The 15,644-nt window shown below is 36.5% G+C and overlaps 1 protein-coding gene across 2 annotated transcripts in view; it reads left to right on the top strand.

Annotated features, from left to right (window-relative positions):
• The first annotated feature begins 3,137 nt into the window (after positions 1–3,137).
• The window catches only part of ano3 (anoctamin 3), a 41,932-nt gene continuing 29,425 nt past the window's right edge, over positions 3,138–15,644 (top strand). The window contains exon 1 of one of the 2 annotated variants that reach the window (XM_030137155.1): positions 3,138–3,354. In XM_030137155.1, coding sequence (XP_029993015.1) covers positions 3,240–3,354 — 115 coding nt within the window. In that variant the 5' untranslated portion in view covers positions 3,138–3,239. The remainder of the gene's footprint in view (positions 3,355–15,644) is intronic. The other variant, XM_030137154.1, reaches the window with a different exon arrangement.

Raw genomic sequence — 15,644 nt, 5'->3', positions numbered from 1 at the left:
TCGCCGGTAGCTGTTTGGGTCTTCATGGGTTGAGCCATTGAGCCATTTTTAACCTATAAAGACCCAAACATCAACCAGTGAACAAAACCATCTATTTATGTTAATGTTTAATCACTGTTGATCCACTAATACTATCAATACATGTAAATAATTGGTGTAAAATACAGTTTGTCATCCTTTCATGGTCATCAAATATGACCCATTTCGACGTTCAGAGGCTCCGTAGTGAACATGGAAACACTGTCATTCTCTACAACACTGATTCACCAGTAAAACCCATGGTGTTTAATAAATGACAGTGGATGGAGACACTTGGTTTATGTTCAGTTACTGATATATTTGCTGTAAAAGTTACTTTTCTTCAGTTTTCTGTTTTGATACAATAACCTTTGTATTTACTCTGCGTTTTCATCAGCATCTAAATTAAGCATAGGAAATGAAATATAGGAAAATACATGATTCACAGTGAAAATTGCAAAATACAGAGGATAATATAATAATAAATGGTGGTAAATCACTTAAGAAAGGTTAAATAGAGAGAAAAATGTATTTGTGAACTGACATAAAATTAGCCCTGGGTCTTTGTGGGTTAAACTGGCTTGAAATGTTTTCATCCCTCCAAACATCACAGCTCAATGCAAAGATATTAGACTGTGTGTGTTATAATTCTACTAACATGTAAGGTTTTGTTGGTACTGCTTCATGGAGCACAACAAGGCTGCACATTTTTGTCATTTTTTTCTGGGTATATTGTATTTTAATTGTGCTGTGATACTGTTGGGTCACTCACAGTAGCCCAGGGGTGTCAAACTCATTTTCTTTCAGGGGCCATATTCAGCCCAATTTGATCTCCAGTGGGCCGAACCAGTAAAATAATAGTACAATAGCCTATAAATAATGACAACTCCAATTTTTTTAGTGCAAAAAATAACATTAAATGATGAAAGTATTTCTATCCAAAACAAAAAAGATGTGAATAACTGGAAAAAAAACTGAAATTTCTGAAGAAAAATAAGTACAGTTTTATCAATATTATGCCTCAACTTGTGATTTATACTTGTGCATTACAGATCAGATCTACCACGGCACATAACAGGCAGAATATTGTTAAAATTGCACTTATTTTTCTTTAGATATTCCGGGTTGTTCATATTTGTTCAGATTATTGACATTTTATTGTTAAAGGATATCATTCAATTTAATATTCTTTGCAATAAGTCAAAGAGAAAAAAACTGGTGTTGCCATTATTTAGAGGCATACCCAGACAGCAAAATCATTATGGCTTAAATCTGGCCCAAAACTGGCATGCCTTTTTGGCAAAGTTCTGGGCGGATGTATGGGCCTTAAATGGCCCAAAATAGGCAAGCCAAAATCAAACCAGAAGGAAGCCGAAATTCACCTAAAACTAACGGACTTCCAAAATATAGCCATTATTGTCCCAGAAAAGCCCCAAATCCCCATAATCCAGCCAAAAAGTAGCCAAAACTGACCCAAAGAGATGCCAAAAGGAGGCCAAAATTCACCCAAAATTTGTGTTGATTCTGCTTTTAAAATGAAGTGGGGTTTTCTTCTGGGTAGAAATTCCTGCTCTTTGCGCAGTGTTTTGGCTTTACAGAAATATGCCAAAACACAACCAAAACACATCCATATATAGAATAAGATGTTGCCACTCTTTAGTCAATCTTCTGGCTTGCCATAAACATGCCATACCATCCCTATACTTGATCCCGCTCTTTGCCCAGTCTTTTGGTTAACCAGACATATGCCAGAACTCAGCCATATATTGCTGGTGCCTCCATGTCTATTATGGATAACCTTAATCATACCACAGTTAAGCCTAAAGGTTTTCATAATGCCAAAAGAAAGCCAAAAATGCTAAATGTATGCCATAATACTGCCAATATATTTGCTATCTGGGTAATATCATATTATTTTTCTCACATTAGACCAAGAGGAACATTTGGAGTCATTATTTCTAGGTTATTATGCTATTATTTTAGAGTTTGATGCCCTTGACTGTTAATATCTACAGGGTAATTTTTGCATTTTGCACTTTGTAAATTCATCTCACGGGCCATATTAGAACCTCTGGTGGGCCAGGTTTGGCCCCTGGGCCACATGTTTGACACCTGTGCAGTAGCCTATCTGTGGATGTAAAGCAGGGGTGTCAAACTCATGTTAGTTCAGGGGCCGCATAAAGCCCAATATGACCTGCATTGGGCCGGATCATTAAAACATAAATAACATCAATTCCAAAATTTGTATCTCTAATTTCTATGTTTTAGAGTGACAAAAGTAAGATTATATTATCAAAATTTCTACATCTACAAACTATCTTTTAAAAAAAATATGGAAAAACATGAACCATGACCAAAATGAAATTTATTAAGAAAAAAAGTGCAATTTTAACAATTTATTCCACTATTTGGCCTCAGCTTCTCATTTTTACATGTTCATTACAACAAACAGATCACAGTGGATCTACAAATGCACAAAACTTTTAATAACAGACAGAATATTGGTAAAATTACTCTTAAATCTCTTAAGACATTTCAGGTTGTTCATATTTGTTCAGATTTTTCACATTTTTTGTAAAAGGGTAGTCTGTAAATGTTAACATTTTTGTGTAATTTTACTTTTTTACACTAAAACAAAGAGGAAAAATATGTGGTTTTTGTTATTTATACTTTATTATGATAGTATTTTGCTGGTCTGACCCACTTTAGATGGAATTGAACTAAATTTATTTTGACATCCTTGATTGTTAATATCTAAAGTGTAATTTTTCTATTTCACTAATTCATCCCGCGGGCCGGATTGGACCCTTTGGCGGGCTGGTTTTGGCCCCCGGGCCGCATGTTTGACACCCCTCATGTAAAACCTCTTCCATCCGTGGCTCCATCGGACCCACGTCTCTCAACCTGAGTAAAAGGAAAAGATTGATGAACGAATCAATACATGCCCTTGTCGGTCCATTTGAGATGCGCTCCTCCTGGTAATTTCCCACAGCTTATTTTGAGTCAGTAAATCAGGACGGAGCGGGATGTCCATCCTCAGGACCTCCCCTACCGCCCGTCACCATGACAACAGCCGTGGATGGTGGCTGATGGGGAGCGGAGGGGGGGTGGGAGCATGCGGAGCTTAGACAGGTGTTGCTGGGGGTTTGCGCATCGGCCGTGATATCGCTTTGCAGGATGGGAGCTGCGAAAACACCTACGCAACCCTACCATAGTTTCCCATGTATTCTGCAATTTGGCTTTTCGAAATACGGAATTTAATTAACGCTGGAAACCAAGTGAACGTCGCAATGGTGCACCACTCGGGCTCCATCCAGTCCTTCAAGCAGCAGAAAGGTTGGTGACAAACATGACAATGTCACGTCCAGTTCTGACTGAGTGAGAAGAAGAATAGCGACTTTTCTCCTCTTGTTGAGTAGTTTGTGATGTGGAAAGGTACTCAGGGGTATCGGACTGTACTTATTGTGAGAGTGACGCAGAGTTGGAGGTCTTTGAGCATCCTCCTCCTCCTCTAGGGATGAAGGCTGCTTCTCAACCTTGAGCGCTTTGATATTTCATCTTCTACTTTATGTCCGTTGACCATAGTAGCTGTACAATAACAGACTATAGAGATCTAACTGCACCATAAATATATATATATATACCTCTGTGCGTCATAAATGCATACAATATAACCAGGATATGAGAAACTGCTCTAATTCTGAAATATTAAATATCATTGTCAGATATATTCGAATATAGTTATATTTATTTGTCTAAAATAGAGGATGGTGGCAGAATGCAGCACAGAGAACAGACATGACCTTCTTTATAATTCAGGCAGTCCTTTTTTTAGTAACGACTGAACTTGGAGTGATATGAAGCACACTCAGACAAGTCTGTGTATCATCTTTAGCACATCTGCTTTTAGTCCACAGTACAAAAGCAGCTGGGGATTAACATTAACATATGTATTGCAAGAATTAGTCACTTTCACCCTGAGTTTGTGTCAAAGTTGAAATGATGCTCCTCACTTATCAGAAACAGCTGCACCCAGGATTTGTGGTTTTAAAGTAAAAATAAAAAAAAAAACAGAGGCTATTGCAAGTTCCTGTGATGCAGTCAAAGGGAAAATGCATCTTCATTTAACACATTATTGAGAAAGCAATAGACAGCAAGTCACGAACTCCATAGCTCATGCCTTTATTTTTAGCAACAGCAGAGAAAAACCGAGTCATTTACAAACCTTCTCATCACAAACTTGTTCTCAACACCTACAAGTAAATAGCTGGGAAGTCATTAATTTAAGTCCTGCAGCACAGCTAAATTGCAGCCCTCACCATTGCCCAGTATTGATTTCAGAGCCAAAGCAGGGTGTTTTTTCTTAGGTTTTTACAAAATATTAGAGCCTCTTAAACACTTTGTGTAAATTATTCAAGAATTGTTTTTCTAAATTTAGAAACTAGTGGTAAAGACAGTTCATGACATTATGCTGACAGGCTCGTGAGTGCAGTGTTTATTTGTGTGGCTGAAAAGGATGAAAGGGTTTGTTTCTCTGCTTCTGAAGAGAGGATGCTGGGCTGAGTGTGTCTGAGAGACGCTCTGCTAAAGAGGTTTTTAGATCTGCTGTCGCTCATTTCACTGGTGATGAATGAGAACAAACAGGAACTAAACATAAAAAGGAGGCAAATTAGGAAGTAGGACCTTTATGTTCACTCTAGGGCTTCTTATTTATGTCCCCATCTAGTAAGCTACTTGTATTACACTGTGGATTTCTAAGCATAAGAATTTTACTTCAGAAACTAATCGTGTCTTTGTGTATTCTTTTTATCATAGAAAATCATAACTGTTGTAAATATCGCACCTTGAGCTACGTGGTACTTAAATCCAGCCCAAAGGACATGAAACTTAGGTTTTAAGACACCAGTTTTAGTGCGAATCTGACTTTAGGGCCCTCTTGAATCAATATTTCAGGGACTGCTAAATGCACCATTAAACTGAAACCAAATGGGATAAATTTTGGCTCAAAGTCCTGCTGAGCAGTATTCAGAAAAGACTGCACTTCCTGAAATACAATCAGCAACGCCTTATGAGAGCATTAAAAGATGTAGAGCTGGAGGTGTTGGATCACCTTTGGATAGCTCAGTGGAGATTTGTGTTGATGTGCAGATGAGGTGGAAGGCTGTGCAAATATTACTGAAGCTAAGCCATTATTGCTTAATTAGTAATCAGTGAAATCTTAAAAATTGCTGATGAAGCCAATCCACTTGGATATACTATTATAGTTAATGACAGAACAGAGAGATTTACTCAAGAGACATATGGTGATATTTAACCCTTAAGGGCCCACTGTTACTTTTATGGCTATTCCCAAATGATTTTTTTCCTCCATTTTTAACCTTTCTTCAGTGATTTATCACCATTTATTGTAATATTATCTTCTGTATTTTGTGTTTTTTCAGTAAAAATCGGGTATTTTCCTATATTTAATTTACTAAAATTAAATATACTCATGTACTCATGTAGGCTAGATGTTCATAAAAGCTCGGATTAAAGTTGAGGGTTATTATGTCAAAAACAGAAAACTGAAGAAAAAGTGACTTTTTCATCAAAATGTATCATTAAACATAAACCTAGTGTCTCCATCCACTATCATCTATCAAATTCCATGGGTTTTACTGGTGAATTAATGTTGTAGAAGATGACAGTGTTTCCATATTCACTACGGAGCCTCTGAACATCCAAATGGGTCATATCTCATGACCATGAAAAGATGACAAACTGTATTTTACACCAATTATTTACATGTATTGATAAAATTAGTGAATCAACATGGATTAAACGGTTTATATCAGTAGATGGTTTTGGTTGATGGTGGATGTTTGAGTCTTTATGGGTTAACATGAGGTGTGCATATATTGTGGGTGGGTTTCCTCATTTTATTTTAATCTTTTAAGCTGTGGAGAAGAGAAAACAGATATATTTGTACTTCAAAACATCACATTTTTAGGATTTATATATAAGTTGGCAGTTTAATCATAAACTCACATTTACAACCTCAACGAAACTTGACGTTATCTGCTATACTTCTGTATTTATATATGTACTTTCAGTCATTCAATACCTTTATTTTGATAGTAATAGCAGAGATAGATGGGTGTTACATGCAGCACATGTTTGTAAACAGACTTTTGTGGTTTAAAGGTTACATCCTTAAAACTTTTAGTAGCAGTGTTTCAAGTAATAGCCTTACTCGCTCTATAGAGCTATAAAACAACAATTATAATGGATATAGAATTCTCTCATGCCAATTATTGAAAGGTTGACTGATAGTGGAGTTTTAAAAGCTGATAATAATAATAGATGTAAAAGATAGTTTGGAGCAGGAAAAACTTGTTGAATTGGCTCATATCATCCCATCTCCCCAAAATGTTAACACTTAAACTCTATCATACATGTCTCAGTTTATTGTTGAAAAGAACATATGAAGTAAAAGTAATGAAGACATGAAGAAGTAAATGTCAATCACTGGTAAGAAATGTAAAAAATGAAGTGCAATTCTTCTTTAAAGGCAGTATTTTCACTGTGGAAGCTTGATATTTACTAGTAGTACCTACTAATGCTGAAACTATTTGTGAAATATCCTATTCATTTATTGGATAAAATGACTGACCTGTCTCTATAATTATTATATAAGTAATTTATTATTAGATTATGGATATAATTTACTTTGTGTTTGGAGATTATTCAGTGTATTTTGACAGCTAAGACACCTACAACAGTGACTCTAGTTGTTGTACCTTTACTTACTTTTCCCATTGTAGTTGTATTGAATGTTATGCTGTTAGATTCAGAAATGGGTTTGTCATTTTACGGCCAATAATTGTTTAACTCCACAAATAACTATCTGGTTTCTTCAACTTTCAATCAGGACAAAGAAAAATCACACTTTCAATTTGGAATTATAATGAGTTGATGCTTCCTGTGTTAAAGTGTTGTACATCGAACAAGGTGCTGCTTATATTTCTACTGGAACAATAGAAAAGCAGTGTAAACAATAAACTTCAGTCATTTTTTTAAAGGTAAGAACAGTTCAGCTGAGTTTAATACTGCATTATGTGCTACTGTGTGTATGTTCTTATATATTTGTGTTTGTCAGTGGGTCGGTTCAGTGGTCGCTGAAGGACTATATGTACTGTCCTCTGTTAGACCACCGTTTTTTAATATGTGCACAGACAGTGAGTGTGTATTCCGCTTAAGTGTGTGTGTGTTTGTGTGTAAACCTTTGGTTACACAGTTCTGAGCAGGCCACCTGTCCTCTTATGCAAGTAGACAGATGGTTTTATAGATACTGATATCATTTTGAAGATAGATTTGGGGGGAGCGCTGACTGTTGCACATATACAGCATCTTCAAACAGTCGTTGAATGTAAAGCAGCCAGTTGTTGTTCCATATTGTCTGGAATTAGTATGCCTTGAAGACAAATGGTTTACAAGACGAGAAGCAAGGAGACTTTGTTTTGTGTGTGATCTGGCAGTTTCCAGCTTTAACACTTTCACAGTCTTTAAATAGTGAGTGCTCGTTTTGTTGCTAGGTTATAAGAACGATACAGGCTGAAGTTCCGCCAAAGCTGAAACTTGTACAGTTTGATCACAGCAACCAAACGAAGAGAGAACCTGTTGGAATTATGGAAGAACAATGTTGAACCTAATACTTGTAATTCTGCAGTGAAACAGTACAATCCTTAGGTACACACTGGTGAGTTGTGTGCATGCAGACACAGCAGAGGCTTTGCAGAAAATCCAGTGACGTAGAAGAAAACACAAGCAATCTGGAATCATAAGAAGATAGTGTGACGTTAAAGGAACAGGGAAATGTGGAGATTGACAGGGACAGAAGATGTTTAATCTGATCAAATGATGCAACCCGTGCAGAGGCTGTGCCAGGATTGTATAATAGGGTCCTGAACTGTTGCAACCACGGGTAATGCCATCTGCTCAGAGTTGTATTCACGGTCAGACGGCTGGCTTGGCTGCACGTGACAGACAGACAGACAAAAACAAGCATGTCTGGAGCCTGATACTACGTCACCTACACCACGGTTTCCCCTCAGGTTACTAAAATCCAATTACATTTGATATAAATCTTCTATTCAAATGGTAAAACAGAAAATCCTTTCAACAGGGGTTTATGTTCTAAATCCACAAAATGAACCAAACTCTCTCTTCAATATGTAAAAACAGCTGCATTTTGTAAGAGTGTGTAACATTTTGAAGCCACAAACGTGAATGCAATATGCAATAAATGTCTCCATGCTGGAAATAAATTGTTATATATTGCCATGCTCATTACAATAATGTGGTGCATTTTGTTACAGCGTTATATTAACTCTCTAGCTTATCGATATTGTGCAGCGAGCTGGTCATTTAATAAAAATAAATCCAAATGTCGGATGTAGTGGTTGATGATCACAACATGGGGCCTAATTTCACTCTAATGGCTGATTTGCTGTATATTATACTACTTATTTCACAGCTTTTTATAAAGAAGTGTGTGATCAAAACTTACCATAGCAACAGTCTGTTATGTACATAGAATTAACAGCCTGTAGATCATCATCACTGACCAATTAGAATCACATATTCAGCACAGCACATAATATTACTCTATACATCCCAGTATGACTCACACTGACTGGAAGGTCATTTTAAAGACATACTAGAGTATTGTTTACTGTCAGGAAATACACATAGCTCTACAATTAATCAGGATTATGAACATTTTACACCATTTTGCGCCAGAAAAGACCAATATTGAACAGTATATGTATCATATTGTTGTGGTCAAGCTCATTGTGGATGAACATTTTTACATTAACTGCATAATTCTGTGAAAAACAATTGTTTTATATATACAGTCTAACAAGACTTTTAGTGGGTTTCGAATCTGCAGACTACTTCAAATATGCCATTTGTTAAAGAAAACCCAACATGTTAGACAAAGATTTTGTGATTTAACAACATACCATCTGAAATTTAATAAACTACATTAAATGAGGGTAACAGAAATTTGGAGAAGCGACTTGCAACAGACAAATTATTGACTGATGTGGTCTTGAGCGAGGCACTTAACCTCCCATTTGCTTCCTGGTTGCTTGATTTAGCAGCGTGTGATGGGTTAAATGCAGAAGATGACTTTCAGTGCATGTCTGAATGTACGATATACTGACAAACAATGATTTTACTTACTTTATTAACTATGAATGCTTGAAATTTCTTTATCAACAACAAAAAAAATCTGTACAATGCAAAACAGAGAAGATTATAAGAGACCCATAACTCATACCTTATATACTAATGTCAACTCAGGTCTTCATCCACTTAGTGTTCTTGCTGAATCGCTCCTTCAGTTTTCACTGTGAGCTCACTACTGTGTCCAGCACATTTCTAGAGTCTCATTATACTAATAACACTGTCATCATCGTAAGTCAAGTTGAGGCTTTTAGCTTAAGATTCCCTGAGGTAGATGATGTATATTCATGAGATCTTTATATGAAAGAAAGCTGGTCTTGCTTTTATGTTACTACTTAAACTAACTTCAAGGTCAATTGCTTATAACATCTGTCTAGTTTAACATTTGGAAATTTAATGTAGATTAAAAAATAAGATGTACAGTGTCCATATGTTGTAATAACTACTGTAATATATAACAAAATGTAGGGAGATTTGTACAAAATGTGGTTGATTTTTCCAAAATTACATAATGAGGTAAAAAATTTTTAACGTTCAATGAAGTTATTACATAATGGGATGTTTTTACGTAACTTATCGTTACAAGAATCAAGAGGGTAAATCATTTTACGTCACTGCAAATTCTGAATCTGTGTGAACTGTAATTAGTTGCTTTATATTTTAATCACACGTAATGTAGTTTCAGGTCAAGTCAGTAAGCTGGTTTCTGTAATTAACACTACCCTCATTGATTCCAGGATATTGTACGTCATTATAGTCACTTACACTAAGCCACTGGACAGTAATTCAGATTAGTGTTGGTTCATAACTCATGATAATCAGATGGATGAGTGACCGGAAGACACAAGTCCTTCATGGATAAATGATGTTCAAGACAGAGATCGAGAGCAAAGGAATATTTATAGACACTGTTTGGAGATTGTGTGTGTGTGTGTGTGTGTGTGTGTGTGTGTGTGTGTGTGTGTGTGTGTGTGTGTGTGTGTGTGTGTGTGAAGAGATAAACAGTCAGGTGCTTGCAAACTTAGTGAAATGTGTCAACAGATAATTTGTCAATGGGCGTTTTAGAACATCTCTTCACAGCCTAAATCATAGTATTCCATGTTTTTTTTAGGTTTTATCACCATATTTTTATCTTTTCATATTGCCTCCATAGAACACACTTAAATGATTTTATTCTACACCACCTTCTTTTACTGTTCTTTGAAAATCTTTTTAGTTTTACTATGCACCATGTAGAACAATGTACAGAAATGGCATTTGTATTCTTAAAGCTATTCAGATTTTTGTTTCACCATATTTTAATAATAATTGTTCTTGTTTCAAATGATTCATATATTAATTAGTTTCAGTGGTTTTTCTGTCTTGTCCTATTTTTGATGTTTTTACCACTGAATATGTTTCCTTTAAGCTGTTTTTGTTAGGTTTACTGCCTCCAGAATTAAGTGTTTGTACTACCAAATCTTCTCATTCACTCATTCATTTATTCATTTATTTCAAGCATTGACAGAATACATGCAAGTTCAAAGCTCCAAAATCATTCATTTACACTCAAAAAGGTGTGGGAAAACTTATTTAATCTCACCCCTATTTCTCATCATCAAATAACTTCACATAATAACGTTTTAAATACTCACCCCTGTCTTTAGACTTCAAGCCAGGACATTGAACAAAATAAGCCTATACCAAATTAGAATAAAGTCATTCGACAGTATTTACATTATATAACCAAAATGTGTGTGAAAAATAGAAACAAACTACATTCATGATGGTGATATCATGGGTAACAGTTAACTGTTAACTCACATTATAATAATTACATACCAACAATGGTAAGAAAACTACAATACCACTAATGGTAAAGGGCAGCACATACCAACTAGATACAAATGAGGCTTTCACCTCAGTATATTCAGAAATTAAATAGAGGTTATAATCATTCATAGATTTAGGGTCAAAATCTCTTAGAGGAATGACTTGTGGTGACTATATTACTTTCATTATAATAGTTTATTGAGCTTGTGGGAGCTGAAATCAGTGGGAGGAACGTCAGAATGTGAAAATACTCATTTTCCTTCTGACATTCTCTCATCTCAGTCCAAACCAAAAGGCTAAATTCTGTATAAATACAGCTGACCTGATGCTGTTTAGGGGTGTCGAGGAGGTGAGCTGTAGACTCTTGTCAAACTGACTCTCAACATCTACTCTATGGTGATTAAGTGGATTTTTTTTCTATTGATGCCAAAAAACTTTCAAGCGTTTGAGCTTTCACTTGAGAACCAGTAAGGCTCAAAACTTCTATCATTTTAACAGCTATTTTATATCACAGTAACAGTATATATCACAGTACAGTTGATTGGTCTGCAAATTAATTTCCAATCTTTTTTTTTTTGTAAAGTTTTTTTGTGTTGAGTTTTTCCTGACTTCAACTGAGGATCTGAGGACAGAGGGTATTGTATATTGTACAGATTATAAAGTCCTTTGAGGTGAATCTCTGATATGTGCTTTTGGTCTTTATCCTCCTAAGACCCAGCAGTGCATTTTTGTCCTCAGTAGGGGACAAAAGTTTCACTGTTTTACTTAAAAAATGCTCTCCATTGCAAAGGACATTCCATTAAAAAATGTATCTGAAAAACTGTTGCATAATGCAGTTTCCAGTAAAGACAATTGTTTAATGTAAAAAAGCTAAAACTTTCATTTTCCTGGGTCTCAGGAAGATACCTATAAAAAATGACTATAGATTAGATCGAAAATGTCATATTACTACCCTTAAACATACTTCATCATATCTGATTATTTTGTTTTCTATGTAGAACTTTCATAGAGTATAACTTTCACACACATAGAGCTGCTATGATTTATAAATTAGCTGTCGACTAATCGCCTAATAGACAACTTTGGTATGAAAATGATGAGTTTAAGTGATTTTTAAGGAGAAAAGTCTAAAATTCCTTGATGCCAGCTGCTTAAATGGGAATCTTTTGTAACAAGACATTTGAGGACATCACCTTCACTTTAACATTTCTCAGTTTTCTGACATTTTATCGATCAAACATTTAATGAGGAATATAAGTGACAGGTTCATCGAACATAATAATGACCATTAGCTGCAGAGTTACCCAGTTCTGAGCAATGTCCACTCTGATTTTTATTTGTTTGTGTTGCTTTCATCCTCACTTCTTCTCTGCATCTGTGTGGGAAAAATGCAAAATGCCAAAATGAGAATACTGCAGTAAAAAGTGTGATTTACAACTTAATATAAACAAAACATATTTTCATAAATCATCATATTGCAAAGCTTTACCTTCACTGAGGATTAATCAGATCCATGCAAAAATGTTATCGGTTTGTTATTTATCATTCTTTGCATATTTTAATAATTTTCAGTATCTGGTGAAACACTCTGGTCATTCATCATTTCTATTCACATTTGCAACCACATAAGCAAGAGTGGAAAATGATATTAGTGTCCCTTGAGTACTAACAATGTAATATAAGATATGGGTTGAATATTCAGTGGGTCTTAATGATGCTGCTTTAAATGCTCGGTGTGAATTGAGTGCCATCTATGTGTGCTTTGATATTGCGCCAGGCGGAGTATGAAACACACTCTAATTGCTTGGAGAAGGAGAGGAGCTCCCAGCCTCCTCCTAGGCCTGCCTCCACGTGATAATTTTTATAAATGCAGTGAGTGCAGCAGTGTTTTGGACCTTCTTCTCTGGTGTTTGTTTTGTCCTCTTGCCCAGTTTCCACAGCAGTGATTCCCTGAAATGCACCGTGATGTCTGTTGTTCTCAAAAAGGTCCTGACGCAGAATGTTCCTCGGTTAAAAGCTGTGATGCTGAAAGTGCTGTGAGCTCAACAGGGATGAATTATTGAAGGTGAAGAATGAGGAAACATAGATGCATGATGGGAAACAGCCCACTGACCTGAATTCACTGTTGGTTACTTTCCACTTCATCATCACTCCTTCAGTGATTTTAGATCTGGAGGTGTTGTGTTAATCAAACCTGGCTTCAACAATCATTCTTCACATGTATTTTTGTAGTTTCAGATAATAGTTGTGCTTCTTTTTGGACGATCAAGTATTATAAAATCTGTGACACTTCCAATAAAATATATATTCTTCATGCTTGCAGTTTCCAGTTGGCTCAGAAATAGCTACACAGAGGAACAGTTCTGCCAGAGATAGACTCACTTTATCACACAGAACATAAGAAGCTGTTAAACAGAACAACTAGGTTTTATTTAAATGTTTCTCCAGAAAAAAAGATATGTATATTCAGTACACAGTATACCAATTCAATATATATTAATAATATTAGGCCTACACACATGCAAGGAACAAACAATCCTTTTAATCTCACATCATAAGACCGCTAGGGACAGGCTCCATAGGACACATCCAAATCCCGATCACGACCTTCCCTAAAGCTCGTCCAGCTCCCCCTCGGCTCAGCCCGAGTGGGTGTTTGTGAGAGCACACACCGGATCGCTGTCAAGGCTCTGTGTCATGCTGATGCAGTAGAATTTGGAGGTGTTTTTTCCACATCACCTCACAGCAAGCATGTTCACTACCTGTGCCTCTTGATCGGTTCTTTACTCTGTTTTTTTTTTTTTAATCAGTTCTCTCAGTGACAACCTATACTAAGACACACACACTCATACATGCACTTACAACCCATGGAAATACACAGGATTAAACCAGTTTTAGCCAGTGTACAGCGAGATTAAACCCCAGATTTCACATTAGATGAACTATTTATATATTTATATAGACTTACACAATGCGCTGTGTTCAGAGCGTAATGCAAAGCTGCCCTGACTCTGGGGCAGAGTTCACAGAGTCCGCATCAGAAAATGTGATTGTCAGATCTACATTACTATGTATTATATATATTATATTCTCACAAATTGAAACTTTATTGGACCAGCATTTTTTTTATCTTCTCTTGCTTATAAATTTCCATGGAAGCAATTTCACACAACACCAGCCTCGTCCAATTTGTTGGTCTATTTTAAACTTTGAGGGTCCTTAGGGACCTCAGAGCCTCACAACAGGCCCATTAACTCACTCAGCTCAGATGCACTGCATCATCTCAAACAAGCTGAGCCTTGCCCGTGGCTGTTGGGATTATTTCGCCCACCTTTGGTCCAGCACAGGCACGTTTTTCAGAGAACAGCTGTGGTGCTGTTCTCTATAAACTGATCACTTTAACAGAGGGAAGTTAGCTTTTCTAACTGCACAGCTTTATTAAATAAAAATGCATCCGCTCTTCAGTCTAACCTACAGGGAACAGTAAAATGATGGCACTTAAGGCCTGTGGCTGCATGCGCTTATAGTTTTCATGGATTTAACTGCCTGCCATAAAGCATGTTGTCTCTTGCTTAGAGAAACAAACCTTGTACACTGGACCATAAAAATCCTGTTTTCTTAAATGTCACTGCAGATGTAATTGCCACAGTAAGATACAATAGCTCTAAATGGCAGTTCGGTATTGATTTAAAACATTGGATGATTGAAATATGAAAAGCTGCAGAGGGACTGAGAGCTTGTGAGTGTTGTAGCAGAATCAGGACTTCCACAGTTTTTTTGCTTTCTGTCTTCTTCACTGTACCACTTAAAGCTGGTAATCACAATTTTCATTCATTCCATATCTGTAGGGCTGCACAGGAAACACACAGTATGGTTAGTGGCTCCCCTGGGCCAGAGGACTCACATCTTTAACTGGTTCCATTCTCGCCAAAAGCAGTGGGAAATCCCATTGAGATCAATGTCATGAGAATGAGTTATTGCAGAGCTTGCAGTGCCTCCAGATGAAGAGAGTGAATTATCAAAGCAGCCGAATATTTCACAAAGGTCACTGTGTAAATTCCTCACTGGAGGTGAATATAAGTCACGTTCCCGTTCAAAGAGGGTTTTTTTATTTCATGTATGAATACATGACGAGCTGCAGTGCTGAAGCTGCTGCCTGAAGTGAAGGTCGACTTCAGTGTCCTGCTCTCGTTGCTGGACATTCATTATCGTTATTAACCTCCGTGGTTCTCTTTGCAATTCATCACTGCACTTATCTTTTCCCCTGAATCACTCACTTGACAATGCTGTCAGCCCCACTATCACTTATTGGTTTTTTACTGTGAACTAACCTTGAAAATGACCTCAGCACATGTTAATGAAACAATGCTCATGAAATAACTAGTGTTATGATGACATCTATATTAGTTCAATGAGGGCCACTTTGAACAAGTTTGGATTTAGGTTGGATTTGCATCATCATGCAGCTTGTGTTGCTGTATTGAGCGATGTGGTTTGATGAAAGGGGAGTGCTAATGGTTTTAATGCATTCCAGTATGAAGGACAAACATTATTCCCACCACTGGAGCCCATAACAGGATACG

This window comes from Sphaeramia orbicularis, chromosome 6, assembly GCF_902148855.1.
Source record: "Sphaeramia orbicularis chromosome 6, fSphaOr1.1, whole genome shotgun sequence".
Lineage (NCBI taxonomy): Eukaryota > Metazoa > Chordata > Actinopteri > Kurtiformes > Apogonidae > Sphaeramia > Sphaeramia orbicularis.
Note: the sequence above shows the minus strand (reverse complement) of the source record. Positions and strands in the feature narration are given on the sequence as shown.